This window comes from Oryzias melastigma, linkage group LG5, assembly GCF_002922805.2.
Source record: "Oryzias melastigma strain HK-1 linkage group LG5, ASM292280v2, whole genome shotgun sequence".
Classification (NCBI taxonomy): domain Eukaryota; kingdom Metazoa; phylum Chordata; class Actinopteri; order Beloniformes; family Adrianichthyidae; genus Oryzias; species Oryzias melastigma.
Genome location: NC_050516.1, coordinates 17,036,051 through 17,053,617, shown reverse-complemented (window position 1 = coordinate 17,053,617; position 17,567 = coordinate 17,036,051). Strand labels below are relative to the sequence as shown.

Below are 17,567 nucleotides of genomic sequence, written 5' to 3'. Positions count from 1 at the left end.
CTCCCGGACGTTGTTTCTACATCCGTGTTGGTCTCTTGACTGAGAGCAGCTAGCTACTTAGTTCGGAGCTCCAACCTAACAAAAACAAAACAATAAGACGTATTCAGAACCTCTCTTTCGGGCAGGAAAGAACCAGCGAGGAACTGAAGCGGGACCTTCGACTTCACAGAAAAAATCTGCTGTTTACAGACAAAACCGAGTCTTCCTCGACAAAAACGGATTTCTGGAGACATCAGCTCTCACGCCGTGAGCCGCTCTGTGTAATGAAGTGTGGCGACAGAGTCTTCAATCCAATGTTTCACAAACACAGATAATAAAGATGAAGACACGGTGGATTCACGTTTATTATTATATTCAGAAAATACCCGTTTTACGATGGTTGTGTCGTTTTATTTTGCTTTATTTAACCTTTACACAGTTCAGACTCGGCTAAAGTTAGCGTTTGATTAGCATCTACTTTGCAGTGAAAGGGGAATTTAACCACAAAGGCTAAGTTTAAACCTTTAGACTTGTTTAAATCATTGAACTAGCGCGCCCGACCGCACTTTTTTTTTTCTGTCTGTGACCCGGTACCAAGTGAGCCACGGACCGATACCGGTACCGGTCAGCGGCCCGAAGGTTGGGGACCGCTGTCTTAAAGTTCACAGCAGCCCTAAAGTTGTGCTCCAAAATCCCTTTGAGCTGTCACACAGCAGTTGTAGTGTAAGTCATCCAGATAGAAGCTAACTCTTTAGCAGATAGCATTCTCTTCTGCATTGCTTAGCTGATTCTTTACTATTTTTTTATTGGTCGAAAGGAAGTGGAGGCGGGATTTAGCATATATAGGGGTGGAAGGCCCCGCCCGTCTGACAGAATGCAAAGCGGATTGAATATTGGCACACCTGAAGCGCAACTGAACTGAGAATGCATTACAGCGGGGGGCGCTGTTTTGCATGATGAATTGACTTTTAAAACACAGAGCGTGGGATTTTACCATGCAATAGATTTAAAGTTACTTTAAAATGATTTTTGAACCAAACCATGTATTGAAATGTCATTTTTAAATATTGAATTGTAAATTGTAAAATGCATTTCAAAATGAAAGACCAAATTGCATATTGAATTGTAAATTGTAAAATGCATAGTCATTTGAATTATGACCTCAAAAACCCATGACAATTTACAATGCAATTGATTTTGTTTTTATGCAATATTTTATTTTGGAAAATTGTGATATTGAATTGTATATTTTCATATTGAATTGTAAATTACAAAATGAATGATCATTTTGCAAGCCTGATTGAATATTGAATTGCAAACTGCAAAATGCATTCTCAAATTGCATGATGAATTTGCAAATTGAATTGTCAATTGAAAAATGCATAAAACTTAGAATTATGGCCCAGAAAAACTTCCATACGTAAACCTCTCATTTGATGATACAAGATTTCAGAGGTGGGTAGAGTATTAAAAAAAAAATACTCAAGTAAAAGTATTGTTACTTTACCAAAATAGTACTCAAGTTCAAGCAGAGAGTTGGCATCCAAATAATTACTTGAGCAAGAGTAAAAAAGTACTTGGATTAAAATCTACCCAAGTACTGAGTAATTAATGAGTAACGTACCATTTCTGTCATAAAAGAACAACACAAAACAACAATGATATAATCCAACTTTTAATAAGTCTGGGGGAAAGACATACACATATTTTTTTATATAAATAAAACATTAGGCAACATTTGCTTCAACAAGTTTACAACAAATTGTTAGAGTTTTTCTGTCTTTTTTTTTTTTGCAAAAGAATGTCCTTTTGCCAAGATATTGTTAATTATTTTCCTCTGTTTTTTTGTCACAAATATTAGAAACCTTTCAAACAATACAGTTGTCCTTGAAATATTCCTTTACATCATATACAAATTTTATATATATATATATATATATATATAAATATATATATATATATAAACTTGATTAACTTGATTATAAACTGATTAATATTTAAAAAACATCCAGCAACAACAATAAATTATCAAACATTTCATATATTTTATTTTGATTTGATTTATATCGGAACAATTCCAACAAAATTACAAAACAGAATCATCTAGCTAATTTCAGATATCAAGTAATGCATTGATTAGAAGGTAAAGAAAAATATTATAAGACAATGCCATCTTCTTCACACTGTAATAGCTCATAATCATAAATAGACTTATTTGCGGTCACACATACAAGTCACATAAGAGCAGTGGTGGCTAAGTTGGTCAATGATCGAAGGGTGGAGGTCCAGTACTTGGTCTCCCACGTCAACTGCTGATGTTTCCTTAGGTAGGACATTTCTCTCCCTACCTCCAGTGTAGCTCCACTGGTGTGTGAATGCTTGTGATGGCCAGAGAGGCCATACATATGTACTTAGGCACCAAACCTCACCTAGTCTGCCCCAAGGCAGCTGTGGCTTCATCAGTAACTCACCATCACCAAGTATGAATGAGGAGTGCAAATAACAAAGAACAAATAATGGATTGCAAGCACTTTGAGCATATGGACATGTGCAGGAAAAGCCAATCCTTTAGCGTTATTAATCTGCAGAAATGTAAAATGTCATAGATTCTTTTAGCAAATGGTTGTTTTACAAACAAAAAAACGTTTAATTTTGGACAGTTTTATAGCTGAACAAATGCCACCTTTTCCACCCTGAATCATTCTTTGGTTTTGATTAATTTCTTAATTTATTATTTTAATTGCTGCAAAGTTATGTTTTACACTGTGTTCCTGTATTTCAAGTCTTTTAATCTCTTCAAAGCACTTTAATTACATTTAAATATAAATGTGTTTTCCATTCAAACTCCTTGAGCTGATTAAACGGTAGAAAAATACATTTAAAAAAGGAGGAGAGTTGTTCCACCCCACTTTAGATGGAATTAAGATAAAAAATAAAGCATATGGTTGCTAAATGGCATTATTAAAATCATTGGAGATGTCTTTTAATCCCAAAAATGCATTTTCCTTTTATCTGAAAACTAGCATTATACATTCAGATTAACACTCCAAATAGATAAAATGACAGAAAATGTCCAAAATATAACTATTCTTCTCTAATTAGCAAAACTTGGTTGATTGCAACAAAATATAATCTACATAAAATTGTGAAAGGCACGTTGCATTATTTGATGTGAGGGAAAAACAAATGATCTAACTTGTACTAAAACACCCCAAAATATGAATTAAATCATAATTTTTAACAGAAATATGAAAAATTTAAATAAACAGAAAAAAATAGCAAAAAATACAGAAATGAGTGAAAGAAAGCAAACAAAAGATGATCTAAACTAAACTTCTTCATGTCCTTCAAATGTGTAGATTTATGCAGAATGTAAGATATTTCAAATTCTATAAATTACTAAAACCATGATTCCTGTAGCATTCAAGCTGAGTAATTTGAAGTGGAAGGTGATGGAAAAATGTAAAAAGGTTGCATGCGTCAATGTGGTTACTTGTTTTACTGCACAGGACTCTCAAAGCTGAAATTACACACCTGCAATGTAGAATACTCTCACCTGGTATTCCGACAGCAATATAAACCTTAACTACAATGCCATTTTGCTTTGAATCAGGAAACGGTTGAGTGTTGTATTCAAAAAAACACATCAATAAAACTCTCCAAAGTCTCAAAACTCCTGGCAACAAAAACATGAGGAAGATTTAAATGAAAAAGCACAAACTGATCTGGAGTTGTAAATGTCAGCGTGTGTCTGATAACGACTGAGAGCGGGAGATTTATGACGGATCTTTGTGGACAAATCCTATCCTGCCTTTAACTTACAAGCCTGAATGAAAGGTTCAACTCTTTCACATCTTGTATGTTGCTTCAAATTCTCCCAAGTTGGTAAAAAATATTTGTTCAATTTTTTTTAAACGACTCAAAATAATTGCTATTTTCTTTTCTTTAGGAGAACAATAAGGATGATTTATTCACTTGTAGGCGACAGACTGCTCAAAACAATCCAACATTGATCACCCACTGCAGGATTCTTCATCCGCGGGCCAATTTGTCACTCCGTTTAAAGGCCTCCATGCATGCAGCTTGAGAAACATATCGCCCTAATAAAAAGACCAGATTCCAGAGTAATGTCTGTGTTTCCAGGAGCATGTTGGAGAGTCCTTGGAGGAGCCTGTTGAGGAGCGGATGTGAGCGAGGGCATTTACTGAGCCCCGGGCTGTGAGAAGGCTTCATATAAAGGCTGAGCAGGATAAGCTGACACTCAGACCGGTGGAGCCCTGCTCATCTTACAGAATACTTCCCCAACCGACTGACTAAAGCCGACACAGCACGTAGGTAAGATACGGCTCCCTTTGCTCCTCTTGCTGTTGGCAGAAGTTCCTTCTTCTTCTTTCTTTCTATTATTCCTCCTTTAAAGTTCTATCTTCTTCTTGTGTGGAAGGCTGCGTCTCTGTTGCACACAGTTCCCTTCAGCTTCTTGCGTCTTTTATCTGTAAAATAAGTTTGTTGTTGTGGCCCATAGAAATCCCAAAGGTTTGCCCTTTCTCCTTTCCTATCTCCTATCTACGAGTCAACATCTACCTTGCATAATAACAGGATCCCTCAAGTATGATTTCCTTTCCCCATGTGTCAAAAGTTGACCAAATTTTCAAACCTTTGCAAACTCGTGTCATAAAGTTCATAACAAAACTTTCCCATTGCTTCAAAGACAAAATGATTTAAAATAGAGACACAGGGTTTGGTGTGTTTGCCTCTAACAGGCCGTTTGCTGTTGTGTTTGCACATTCCTGTTTAAGTGTTCAGGTGAGAGCAGAATGAGCATCCGTGGAGCAGTGGGCGTTTGCGTGGTGCTGGTGTGCCTGATGGCCTTCCTGGTTGAGAGGTCACAAGGTCACATCACATTCTTCAGCCCCAAGGAGCTTTTGCACATGAGGGTGAGTACAGTGTGTGGTAAAAGGGCTAAAGCCACCAATTAATGACAGCAGGAAAACTAATTAGTGGCTAGTCTTTTGAATAGAAATTTCACTTTTTAGGGACCAAAAGCAAATGTATTTTCTGCATTCTGTAAATGTATTTTATAAAGCTCTGCATTTGTTTTGAATGAAAAATAAGACAAAAAATATTAAACTTTCACTTTAGATGACTAAGATTGTTTCAAAACCTTTTGAAATATTGTGAAGACTTCAGTGATGAAAGTTCAAATGAAATAATTTGACTTGGAGGTATATTTAAATATTTAACAGGATAAAGTAAAACAACCTATTGCATATCTATTTAACAGTGTAATTACAAATCAAACTAAATCAAATCAATTCAGTTCAACTTAATTTAAATCAACTCAATTAAATTCCATTAAAATCAAATCAAATCAAACTTTATTTGAAAAGTTTTTCCTACTTATGTAACTCTTAGTGCTTTACATGAAAACATTTCCCAATTCAAAAAAACAAAATAAAAACAAAGATCTTCACACACACAAGAATGATAAAACACAAAGAAGCCCCCCTCCCTCCATGCGCACACTTTTAAGCACACACAACATAATAAAGCACAAAATGCTTCAATAATAAGATGCAACGTAGAAATAAATTGCAAAGATAATACAGTTTTTGTATCTTAAAAAGCTGAAAGTCTCCCAAAAGGAATGTCTAGAAATAATTGGAAGATAAATTGAGCACTGATTCCACATAGGAATGGTCTGAATACCCGACCCCAAAGTAAATATGTCAGTCAAGAAAAAATATGATTTCATTCACCTCACGTCTTTGCAGAGCGACGCAAATGCTACTGTAGAAGATGCTCACTCCACCGTCAACAATGTCTTGGCTCTGTCACACAATAACTTTGATCAAGTAAAATTCTCATTAAAAAGCTCCAATAATTATTTTATAAAATAATGGAAACCCTTATTTAATTACTTCAAAACACTGCCAACAGATACTTAAATCTTCACTTTAAGGAGGGGCAAAATGACTGCATTTTAAAAATAAAAAAGACGTATTTATTTATTTATGTTATTTCTATTATTTTTTATGAATATTACGTGACCATTATTTCTGCTGCCAGCATCAGTACAACTTTAACTTAAGGGGTTGGAAAGAGTGTAAACAGGTTGTATGAAAGAAACAAATCGCTAAATAAACTGGGGTTTCAAATAAAATGCAGTTTGTTTGTTTTTTGCTTCAGCTATAAAACAATTTTGCATTTAACTGAAGTGTATTTATCATAATGCATTTATTGGATATGCTGTTAATCTAAAGATATGTTTGCTATATATAATTATATATTGGTAAAAAATAGATTGAAATTATAAAAAGGCTAAAGAAATGGCCACTGTTTTTTTTTTTTAAACAAACAAGTAGCTTGATATGATTCTCATAAACTAATAATTTAAAAGTTACATTTAAGGATTTCTTGTCTGACAAAAATGTGTATTATTTTATTTTATTTATTTTTTTAGCTTGGTTGAAACAGAAAAACATTTTTTGAGCTCCACTTTTACCCTTTATGACATAGAATAGACAGTTTACATGAATAACACGCAATTATCAATTGATTTAAGTCTCCATCTTCTTTTTTTAAGTGTAAAAGAGGATCTTAATGAAACCAGACAGACAGCTCAATTTTTCAAGTGTTCTGTAAATGTGTCTGCTGATCCAGATCAGGATGTTAAATCTGTCAATAAAAGATCAATCCTTACTAGAAATAAAAATAACCCACTGATGTCTGATTGCTTGAGTGCATTTTTTTCCATTGCTGACGCGTCTCCTCTGTGCATCTCAGCTGCAGGATCAACAGGGGAAGAAAGACATGAAACCTCGATCAGAGGAGTTTGATGAAGTCATCCTGGAGCAGGTTCCTCAGATGGAAGCAAACAATGTGAGCACAGACCTCTTTAAGGTGGATTTCATGCACCTTCCACTGCCAAACCATGTGTCAACGTGTGCTTTGGTTTGTTTGGTTCCAGGATAACACACTGGAGTTGGGAGTCCGCCTTTCACCCAGACAGCTGAACTATGTGGCTCCGGTCATCAAAGAAATCATTCATGAGATTGTGGAGGAGCATCAGAAAGGTATAGCATGTGTGCACATTAATACAAATAAACAAAAAAAGTTTTGTTTTGATGAGTGTAACCTTTCTGTGTCTTTGCAGCCAAATAGCGAAGCGGATGCTGTGAACGCTGCATAAACTCTACAGAAAATGACAAAACCAAACATGAAGGCTGAAAAATTGTGTTTTATTAAATCTTCTAATAAAGACATGTGATTCTATCAACTGTTTGGAGTTTTGTCTGATTCCAGAGAGACTGCAAGACGCTGTTGGCCACATGGTGTCAGCACTTTGCCCACCAATAAAGACAGAAACTTATGGAGCCTTCTATTCTCAGCATACTTGAAGCAATGCAAAATGTAAGCTTTTAGCAAATGTCTTTGGTTTTGCACCAAATGGCAACATCTTATTGTTTAAAATATTTCCATGAAAGTGCAGAAAATGAAAAAAATATATATATTCAGAGTTCTCCTGGTGGGTTTGGACAGCCGCTCACATTGACTGTCTCAGTCCCTGAAGTCGACAGGACTTCGACCTGTTCTCTGTTATCAAGCAGAGATTGTTGCCTCACAGCTTTGAAGTCAGTCTCTCACACACCTCAAAATCCTTGACCGCCAGGGCCGGGTCTCGGGCTAAAGGAGCAGGAAGGACAAGAGAGCAGTCGCTGTCAAAATACTTTCCTGTCACTCCCTCCAGTTCCTCGGATACAGCGCAGTAGATTGGGGCGACTGCTCCTTCTTCTGACGACTGGACAGAAAAATTGAAAAATATGTTGAAAAAAAAATCAGACACACAAAGGAAAGGATATAAATGCTGAAAAAGTTATTTTTATTTAATATGAAAAGTGGCTTTAGTGCTGAGCCACTTGAAATAAAGCAAAGATGCAACTCTTTTACTTTTTTATGATGCTTGAAGTGCAACTAAAGTTTCAAAATATAAGAAGGTAACTTGACCATTTTGATAAGGGGTCCTGCTGGTCTTCAAGTGAACTATTTTCAGTAAAATTATTAATAATTATCATTACAAGGGGGGGGGGCACACACAAAATTGGAAATAACTTAGAAATAAGAAAAAAAATCAAAATAATTCTTACTTTAATAAAAAAAAATGTAATAACTAAAATATGTTTTGTCAAGCTAAGATTATATTTTGCTATAAAAATTTTTTTTTTTTCTTCCAAGACAGAAAACTTCAGATATTTTTACATGGTTAAGATTCAGAAATTGCAGTAATACATGACTTCTCCCATGTTGAATAATAATAATCCCACAAAAAATATATTTTTCCATTTTCAGGAGCATCAATCAGAACTATTGACCCCTGAAAATATCAACTTTAATACCAGTTCAAATTTATAAAACTTAAGAAGTGAAAACATGGAACCACGTCTTTCTGTTCAGCAGATGAACATGTTGACACTAATTTTATTTTTTCTCCCTATTAGTTAAACTGTATAATTTTCCTTTCATTAAGGATGCTCCAAATTTGTGAATGCCAAAGTAGATTATGTAAATAATGCACTTTAAATAAAAAATATGAAGTTATTTCTATTTTTCAGCTCAAAAGGATACAGTTATCTCCAATCTTCTTCTTGTTATCTTATATTACAGCCCATCATAACTCGGTTGTCATGATCCCCTCCTGACCTTGAGATTTCCAGACACCTTTCTGTCCTGTATAAGAACTTTGAGCCTCAACAAACCCTGAAGGGCATTGACCTTTACCTCTTTAAACAGCACAACATTTTTGAACTTTGCATTCTATTTTTTTCCTTGCTTGATTCTATTTGACGATATATCTTTTACTGCTGTAAAGTTTTTTTTGCCACTTATGTTGGGAATGTATTTGCAGGATGAGCTGCAGAACTGAGCTTGTGGGTTTCACTCATGAAAGTCCATTTTATTCTTTCAATGATTCTTCTCTGTGTTTGGTAGATTAAATAGCTACAAAAAAATCCTAAATATTTAACAATTAATTAATTTACACACTGCCTCCACTAAAATGTGTTATTCTATTGATGCAGCCATCAGAAGTCCTCTGTGTCTTTTTCACACTTCTGTCAGCAGAATCCCTGAACATAACATTACTCTACACACTCAGATCCTTGTGCATATTTTGGTTTAGTGGAATATCAGATGAAGTTGCATAATTACAGACTCTTTCCAGATGAGTTAAATGTGGTCGCTGACTCTTGGAGCAGACTCATCCAGACCTCTGTAATAGAAGCCATGCTCACAAATGCTGCTCAACAGGCAACACACAACAATCCACAAACTGCTCTGCTGCACATCCCATGTGTGCATGTTCCTTACAAATGACACTATTTTAAAAAGTAACAACAGCATAAGGATTGTGTCAAGAACCATTGCTACAAAAAAAAAAACAACTAACCAAACACAAATGCACTTTTATTTTGGGGTGAGACAGGACATAAACAGCTGCAAAACTTCACTGCAAACTCAACATCGGCCAAACATACAACTCTGAGAGCACTAGAGGGTAAACAGTGTTTGATTTTAACATAATGTCAGATCTGTCAAAAAGAACACATGTCTCTAATTTAGTGTTAGAGAGCAGTTCCAGTCTTCCACAGAACAGAAAGATGCAGATTTGGATTCTTCTTTTAAAAGTTTTGATTCTACAACAGCACAAATGAATTCTTGAATAAGATAAAAAAAAGCCATCTTTCTGAATCTTAACTGTTGTGATGTACTTACTTTGAAAAAGAAGAAGCCAATGGCGTTGAAGGGATAGCGTATCCAAAATGGATAGTGCCTCATCACCTCAGTCATGACGACACCAGGATGGACGGAGTTGGCGATGACTCCTGCGAGCACAGAGTACAAGACGTCCAGAACAGCAGTTCCAGTGCTGGCAGGTCACGGAGGTTATCACTGGTTTCATGCATCATTTCTTCTTAAGAATCATTTATAACAGTTTCTGAGGAATGTTTCACTAGAATCTTGAATCCTTCTTCCGTTTTAACCTCTTTGAAGCACATCTCCTGCTTTAAACTGAGATCCAAGACGTCTAAGTGCTTCATTTCACTTGAAGTTGAGCTGATGTTCGATAAATAAACCTGGAAATTTAAAGACTCACTCTAAAGAAAATTGCTATTCTGATGTTTTTAGCATGTTCTTATCGTGTTTTTTTTCTCATGATGAGGACAGATTTAAAGAAAATAAAATATTAAAATTGAGTTTCTGAATATTTATTTATTCAAACTGTTGTGAATCCAGAGCAGATGAATAAATGCTGTTAGAAAAAACTTGTATGTCCAGCAAACAGAATGACGACCCGTCCAGAGTGTACCCTGTTTTTGCCAAACGGTAGCCGGATAGACTCCAGTAACCCCCTGACCCTGAAAGTGGGTTTTTAGTGGGTTAAGAGAATAATGGATGAATGTAAAAACTTGTGATTGTAGCGTAAAATCGAAAATCGGTGGGTCACAATCTCCCTGCTCTAATCAATTAAGATTCGTACATGTAAACAAATTGATCAATGAGTTTTCATTGTCGTGAGGTTTCATCTGGCCTTAAAACTATACAGCTGGATAGCTCCAATATTGCTCACCATTTTTGTTGCTCCGGTAATGTTAGATTGGGGGTAAAGGGGCTATAAGCTAGCTGGGGAGAGTCTAAATAAAGGGATGATGGGAAATGAAGTACTGCTGTTCTGCAAAAACAATGCTGCAGGTTTTCTGGTTTTGCCTAAAAATGGGACACTGTTTGAACATAAGCCTCATTTCCACCGAGGGGTCTAGTACGGTCTGGTATTTTGAGTGTTTCCATTGTAAAATGGACCTATTAAACAGTACCAAACTGTACCTCCTGGGAGCCCCATCATTGAAGGTCCATTGAAACATGTAACAGATTGGTTGGGGCGGAGTCGCTGTTGCCAGAAAGTGATGACGACATCAAAAAGGACCAACGTAGGGCTAAGCTAGCAATTCCGTTTTCCTCTTTACGGCGGTATACTTCTTAGTCTCCCACAATCTTCTTTCAAACATTGTTAAATTTCTGCTATAAACGATGTACAAACTGTATGATGTACAGCTGGACCATGCTATACCACTCCTTACCGTACCTGACCTGTACCGGACCACTGAGTGGAAACGAGGCTATAAATGCAGAAAAATGACCATCCTAATTATCTTTAACAGTGGTGTGCTTTTTTCTCACCTGTCCCCTGCAGCCTGCGGGCCAGCTCATTGGTACAGATGATATTGTGCAGTTTAGTGTTGTTGTAGACTTGATCCATGAAATAATCCAGGTTTTCACCGTGAAAGTTGGAGAAATCCACCTTTCCCCTCTTGTGGTTCAAAGAGCTGACGGTGACGATGCGCGATGGAGCCGAGCGCTTCAGCAGGTCTGGAGAGGAAAAAGCAGCATAAACATGAATCATAACTGAGAACTGTAATGTGAAGGAGAGTTGCATTATCATAATTTAGGGATCAGTTCACAGTGGTTCTTACTGTCATTTAAAGATTGTAATGTCTTACCCAGCAGTAAGTTGGTGAGAAGAAATGGTCCCAAATGATTGGTGGCAAAAGAAGCCTCAAATCCATCTTTGGTGATCTGCCTGGGCAAACCTAGATACAGATTAAAGAGAATGCATTAAATATGAAAGCAAATGCAAGAACAAAGCAAAGAAACAATTATAAGCTATACCACATTGCCTGGGAACATTCCAGAAACGTTAGCTCAGCTAAGAGACTTCAAGGCTAATTTCCTGTACGCTCCCAACAGCTGAATTACTCTGGTCTCCAGAACGACAATGAGCAACGGTGGAGTACGTTTTTACCAGATGTCTTTTCATAGACACATAGCTCGAGATTGCAGACACTGTTAGTCAATATCAGGCTCATCTGGTGTCAGAGGATGTAGTATTTACTGCATCTTTCCTTGTATCCAGCTTTCCCAAAACTTCTCTGAAAAGTTTCCATCATTATTTTGACTTTTAAAGAGATCCCATACTATTCCAAAATAGCACTTTCTGTTTAAACCTTGAAGTATTTTAATCCTGTTTCCAGTGTTTTTGACAGCAAAAAAATAAAACTTTTGTCTTTTAAGCTTCTTTCTTGTGGCGTCAGCTGTGTTCTGGATGCAGAAACCTTCTTTAACCTGGTGGCCACATGCTTTTTAAGGACATGTAAGTGGAGGTCATCTAAGGATACCCTTCTTTTGTTGTATATATAGATGAGTCAATACAGTTATGCTGGTTAACCTGAGTATAGCAGGTCTTAACCCTCAGTACTCCCACCAGTGAGTTTACCAGTCATATCTAATTTACAATTATGCCCACCCATTAGCATTGCTTTCATTCAAAAAGTTTTTAGATTTCAAATTTTTGGTTTTAAACAAACATAGCAAGAATTGTGACAACCCATTGGAATAAATCCTTGGAACTTTGAGTGGAGATTTCCATGTTTTTTTTAAATATTTTTCCTTTTGCTTTGACCTTGTTTTTGCTTTCTTTGTAGATTTCTACAGTTTTATTTTGCCTCTATACATTTGATCTTTTGCTACAAAACATAAAAAAAGATTTTTGAGATTTTTTTCAGTAAAAAAAAACACTAAATTTACCAATCAGAATGGAGTTTTTGGGCAGTTTCCGGTTCATTGTGAAATTAATGAGTAATATAACCAAAACAATATCTGTAAAAAAAAAGATCTCAAGCATTGCCACAAAAACAGATTTAAAGATAAAATGATAAAGAAAATCATACATTAAAAAAATAAAATCAAAAAAGCCCCAGACAACTAAACAATGACAAGAATGCTAAAAATTTTCATGATTACAAACATACTCTATAAAATATACAGTCAGTGGTTGATGACCTTTTGGTTTGTGAATAATAGTTTTAGATAAAAACAAACTTTTTGATTCTGCATGTTGAGCTCACTAAATATAAATGTAACATTTAACCTATAAGCTTTAGGTCTTGAGATTCAACTTTAATTTTAGCTAAAAATATACGAAATGAAGCCCAGATGCAAATATTTCAGACTTGACTTCGACTTGCATAAAAGGACTTTTCAGCTAATATACACAAATTCACCATGTTCTTACTAGATGATCTTATGGTGCAGAACCACTGTTGCACATTTAAATCCTCCAATCACTAAATTGTCTGCCTCTGTCTCAAAACAGATGTTGGACAATTTATGTGTTTTTCTGTCCTTTCTGACAGCTGGCCACCCACAGTGAGTAATGAGTCTGTTTTTTTTAAGGTTTTTAGTTCAGAACTAAAAATGCATTGGCTAAAATGTTTTTTTAAGTTACTGAGTGAAGCTCAGTGTAACAAATGTCCGCCAAATTGATTTTCACTATCATATTCGTTACTTTAAAGGCCGTTACAAAGCGTTCCTCTGTGCCTCTTGCTTGATTCTGTCTGTGCGGTGCCCTTGGAGGACCTGTGAATTTGCACTGCGTAAACAAAGTCAAAAGTTTATTTAATTTGTTCTCTGATTTTGCCCTAAACTCTTTGGAAAGACGCTTCAGCTTTGAAGTTCTGCACACAGATGTTTGGACTCGCTGCCACTCTCTCTTGACCTCATCATTTGTGTACACTTTGTTTTTTCACAGCAGTTCTCAGTCAGGGAATCAAAGCTGTTAGCAACTCTGTTTAACTACCTCATAAAGAGTCAATCAGAAAGCCAGGCTTTTTTTTTTATAGTCGAGACCCGCTCAAACTGTTTCCATATGTTTAGATAGCGATGAAAAGCAGTGATCAGTGAATGCAGTTTGTGGAGATGCTGTTAAGGGTTTTCTTTTTCTTCTTTGCCACTTTTGGATATGAAGTCTAAACTTTAGTTTTAAAGTTTAATACTTAACATTGACAATTGAGTTTCTTTGTTGGTAATAAATCTAAGGCTGTTTGCAGGTTCACCTGATACCGCTGCATTGTTTACGAGGATGTGCAGCGCTTTCTCCTCCTCAAGTATCTTCTTTGCAAACTCCCTGACAGAAGCCATGGAGGAAACATCCAGCAGACGCAGATGGACGTCTGCATTTCCAGTAATCTGCCTGATTTCGTTTACTGCCGCTGTCCCTCGGGATTCGCTTCGACATGCCAGGATGACTCGGGCCCCACGGCGTGCAAAGTCCAGGGCAATGAACTTCCCGATGCCTACCAGAGGGATAAAGAGGGGAAAAATGGTAAACTCTTTGGAGACATAATACTCTAACTTTGAAAAAACAACAAACACTTTTCTTAGGTCTGGAAATTGTAACATTAAAACTGTTTGTCAGCAAATGCCAGAATTTACAACAGGAAAAAACTTTATCCTTACTGGTATGAAAAGCATTTAGCTTTTCTACAGTACTACATACTTTCAGTGCAGTGGTGGAGGAAAGATTCTGATAGAAAAAACTCAAAGTAAACCCTGTCCGGGTTGAGGGGATTACAGAAGTGAGACTATCAGCCTTTCAGTGATGAATTAAAAACAGATTCTCACTAGTTGAAACAAAGGTGACAGTGCAGAGTAGGTGAGTAAAATTTTTCTGGAAGTGTTAAAGGGGAGGTTTGTTCTGAAAACACACACGGCTTTAAAAACGGTATAAACATAAACCACAATGATACTAAGCCTAAGGGCAGTGCGCCAAAACATGTAAAATCCGAATAAACACACCACAGATTTTGAACATGCTTCATCAGAACTCTTCAAGTGACATTCTGGACGGGAAGTAGGTCACCTAATGTCATAATCTTATCAGATCTTGAGCTGATCCAGAAGTGTTTTTCTTTTATCCTCATCTCTCTGCATGGAGAAATCTGCTTTGATCTTCCAGGGCCTTTATTGGCAAAAAAAATATTTTTTTCTAAAAGACAGAGCTGTCAGATTATAATTTGAAGAGCATGTGTTGCATTCATGGGATCTCCTGGTGTTTGGACTAAATCATCCATAACACATGTGTTCAGGGGTTCCACTTAAGTATGGAAACCTGTTAGGTGGTGAAACACAAACCTGAGCTCACATGGCTCCTGAGTCAGCCTTTTCCAAATAAACACACTGTACAAAAACGGAATCCAATTAGAAATGCTATCAAGTAAAGAGACTTATGCTTAGCAAGCAAATGCAGGCAGGAATTGTTCAATTTAGAGAACAACGTGGCACAGACTTTCAGGAGATTGAGTGAAACATCTGGATGTGAAAGAAGGTTAAAATTCAGGGATTTTGATTAGGTAAATATGCGGGTCTTTTTTTTTTAATGCATGGGATCTTATGAAGGTTCATTGAGAAGTATTTAGGCAAGAATCATAAAAAACTGCAGTGTTTTCTTATCAGTGGAACAGGCCTCATAAACCAGCAATGGATGGAACAAAGTGCAGACGATTTACAACATTTTCCATAAAGATTTTATATATATATTTTTTTAAATAATTAAAAGACATTTTGCATTTTCCATCCAAGTCACAGAGATTTCTCTTTCCTAAACTGCCTCCTCTACACCAGGCAGCACAAAATCTGCATAGTTTTTCCAACGGTCTTATTCTACTTTAAATGCTATAGTTATTCTATGTTCTGCTTTTGCTCATACATTTATAGGTATAAAGCCAAGTCTCATCTTACACATCCTCTTATACCATGCTGTGTTCTTAGTAACACGTTTGATATTTTACTCAGTGACCAGAGAAGCAGTTCAAATGTCATTCATTCTAGTAAAAACACAATCCAAATTCTACTGTTGATGCAAACATTTAAACAAGTGTATGATTTATTCCAATCATTATTGTTATTTAATGTTGCTAAAAGTTGGGTCTGGATTTCATTGTGAAGTTGGTATTAACTCATGTTGTCTGCAAAAAGAGAACTTGAATATGAACTTGAATATTTGACCCAAATTCCACTCTGTGCGTATAGTCAACTGTAATGTTTTTACTGGCCGGTCAAACTGACTGCAGGTTCTGCATTAATGCTTCGTTAAGTTATTCTAACATTGGACAAAAGTGAAGTTCTTATTTCAAAACAGAGCAAGACCATCAAAAAGGGGAAAAAAACAGCTTCATCCATCTGCAGTTAAGGATTTTTTTTTTGTTCCAGTCGTGCGTAACGACGCACAGAATTTTTCACCTATCCATCCCAACACAGTCTATAAATGTCTGAAACCTGAAATAACACGAGTCAGGCTGCAGTTATCTTACCTGTGTTGGCTCCTGTCACTATTGCAGTCTTTCCAGTGAGCTGCACGGGGCATGCTCGTGGATTCCAGGGGCCTTTGCGCTGGAGGCGCACGACCACCGCCAGCACCGCTGATAGAACCACCCAAAACGGATGATAAAAAATATCCGTGGCTTCCATTTTTCACGCCAGATTCAAACCTCTGTCAGAAAGAAGTGTCGGAGAGTGCAGAGGGAAAGCAGTGCGTCTCATAGGTCCAAGCTCCGAGTAGGCTGGACGTCAGGAGGGGGAATGCGCCGAGGGGGTTGTGCTCCCTAAAACGGAGCTGGGTCTTGGCGCTCTGACTGATCTGTGAACTTTCCTGCTGGAGCTTCCATGTGGTGTAAGGACCAGAGTCCTCGTTGAGCACATGTTGAAAGAGAACAGAGCACATCTTGCGTCCCATCAGGAGGGATCTGGGGATCAACATGCAGGAAATGGTTTGCCCATTAAATGTAAAATATTTGATGGAGGAATGAAGCCTGTCTGGACACTGACATGTGTTGCTGATTTAAATGAAAGAAAGAACATGCTCAGTTTAAAGACAGTGTAAATACAAAATTGAATCTGAGCTTTTTTTTTTAGTTTTTGTTTACGTATATATATATATATATATATTATTTTTGCTACAATGCATTTGCTTTATCTAAAATGGCTCTTGCTTAACAAACAAAAAAATATGTTTAAATCACATTTTATATAGAAAACTGCCTTTCCAAAAGTTATAATTTCATTTCAAAGAGTTGCTTTGTTGAAATACATCTGTTTTTTCCTTCTCCATAAACTTTAAAGATCCCTTTTGGCAGCTGAACTTATGGAGGAGGCCCAACTGAAAGTGTGGATGGGGTCAAAAAAACAATAGAACATATGCAGGCCCTCTCCAAAAATGTGTATAGTTTCATAATTCCATAACAACCCCCCCCCACCCCAAAAAAAACTATTTTCTAAACAACTTTATCCCTTCCGGGGTCACGGATCGGAGCCTAGCTCAGCTACTTCTGGGCGGAGGCAGGATACACCCTGGACAAGTTGCCAGTCTGCCTCAATCACACACCTACACGCACTTGCATTCACACCTGCGGACAATTTAGAGTAACCAATTAATCTATTAAGCATTTTTTTGGATGGTGGGAGGAAGCCGGAGTCCCTGGAAAAAACCCACGCATGCAGGGGGAGAACATGCAAACTCCACACAGAAAGATCCCCAGTTGGAGGTTTTGTTTCAGATCCCCCAGCCGGGACTTGAACCGGGGGCCTTCTTGCTGTGAGACAAGAGCGCTAACCACTGCGGTGCCATGCAGAAGCAAAATATTTCAGAAAATACAAATTAAAGGCCAACTGTTTAATTGGTTTCAACATTTTTTTTTTTACAC

General features: G+C 36.8%; 2 protein-coding genes across 5 annotated transcripts; one reads left to right on the top strand and one right to left on the bottom strand.

Moving 5' to 3' along the window:
- The first annotated feature begins 1,398 nt into the window (after window positions 1-1,398).
- On the top strand, window positions 1,399-7,255 carry mlnl (motilin-like). 4 transcript variants are annotated; one of them, XM_036211952.1, is made up of 6 exons: window positions 1,399-1,434; window positions 4,123-4,314; window positions 4,776-4,913; window positions 6,763-6,858; window positions 6,947-7,052; window positions 7,133-7,255. In XM_036211952.1, the coding sequence occupies exons 3-6, from the start codon at window positions 4,794-4,796 to the stop codon at window positions 7,138-7,140; spliced, it is 330 nt and encodes a 109-aa protein (XP_036067845.1). In that variant the 5' UTR covers window positions 1,399-1,434; window positions 4,123-4,314; window positions 4,776-4,793; the 3' UTR covers window positions 7,141-7,255. The 4 variants fall into 4 exon arrangements, with proteins under 4 accessions (XP_036067845.1, XP_036067847.1, XP_036067846.1 ...); XM_036211954.1 differs by lacking the exon at window positions 1,399-1,434 and adding an exon at window positions 3,627-3,836 and having other exon boundaries at window positions 3,929-4,314; window positions 6,769-6,858; XM_036211953.1 differs by lacking the exon at window positions 1,399-1,434 and adding an exon at window positions 3,682-3,836 and having other exon boundaries at window positions 3,929-4,310.
- On the bottom strand, window positions 7,199-17,016 carry zgc:64106 (uncharacterized protein LOC393348 homolog). Its single transcript, XM_024269737.2, has 6 exons — window positions 16,179-17,016; window positions 13,923-14,162; window positions 11,532-11,621; window positions 11,212-11,400; window positions 9,748-9,857; window positions 7,199-7,777 (listed from the first exon to the last, which is right to left on the bottom strand). The coding sequence occupies exons 1-6, from the start codon at window positions 16,333-16,335 to the stop codon at window positions 7,598-7,600; spliced, it is 966 nt and encodes a 321-aa protein (XP_024125505.1). The 5' UTR covers window positions 16,336-17,016; the 3' UTR covers window positions 7,199-7,597.
- Between the last annotated feature and the right edge of the window lie 551 nt (window positions 17,017-17,567).

Excerpts from the sequence above, each read along its gene's own strand:
- mlnl (XM_036211952.1), top strand. The coding sequence starts at position 4,794 with ATGAGCATCCGTGGAGCAGTGGGCGTTTGCGTGGTGCTGGTGTGCCTG. Across the intron at positions 4,914-6,762 it reads AGGAGCTTTTGCACATGAGG|CTGCAGGATCAACAGGGGAA; the intron begins GTGAGTACAGTG and ends TGTGCATCTCAG. Across the intron at positions 6,859-6,946 it reads CTCAGATGGAAGCAAACAAT|GATAACACACTGGAGTTGGG; the intron begins GTGAGCACAGAC and ends GTTTGGTTCCAG.
- zgc:64106 (XM_024269737.2), bottom strand. The coding sequence starts at position 16,335 with ATGGAAGCCACGGATATTTTTTATCATCCGTTTTGGGTGGTTCTATCA. Across the intron at positions 11,622-13,922 it reads AAACAATGCAGCGGTATCAG|GTTTGCCCAGGCAGATCACC; the intron begins GTGAACCTGCAA and ends ATCTGTATCTAG. Across the intron at positions 7,778-9,747 it reads TTGGCTTCTTCTTTTTCAAA|TCGTCAGAAGAAGGAGCAGT; the intron begins GTAAGTACATCA and ends TTTTCTGTCCAG.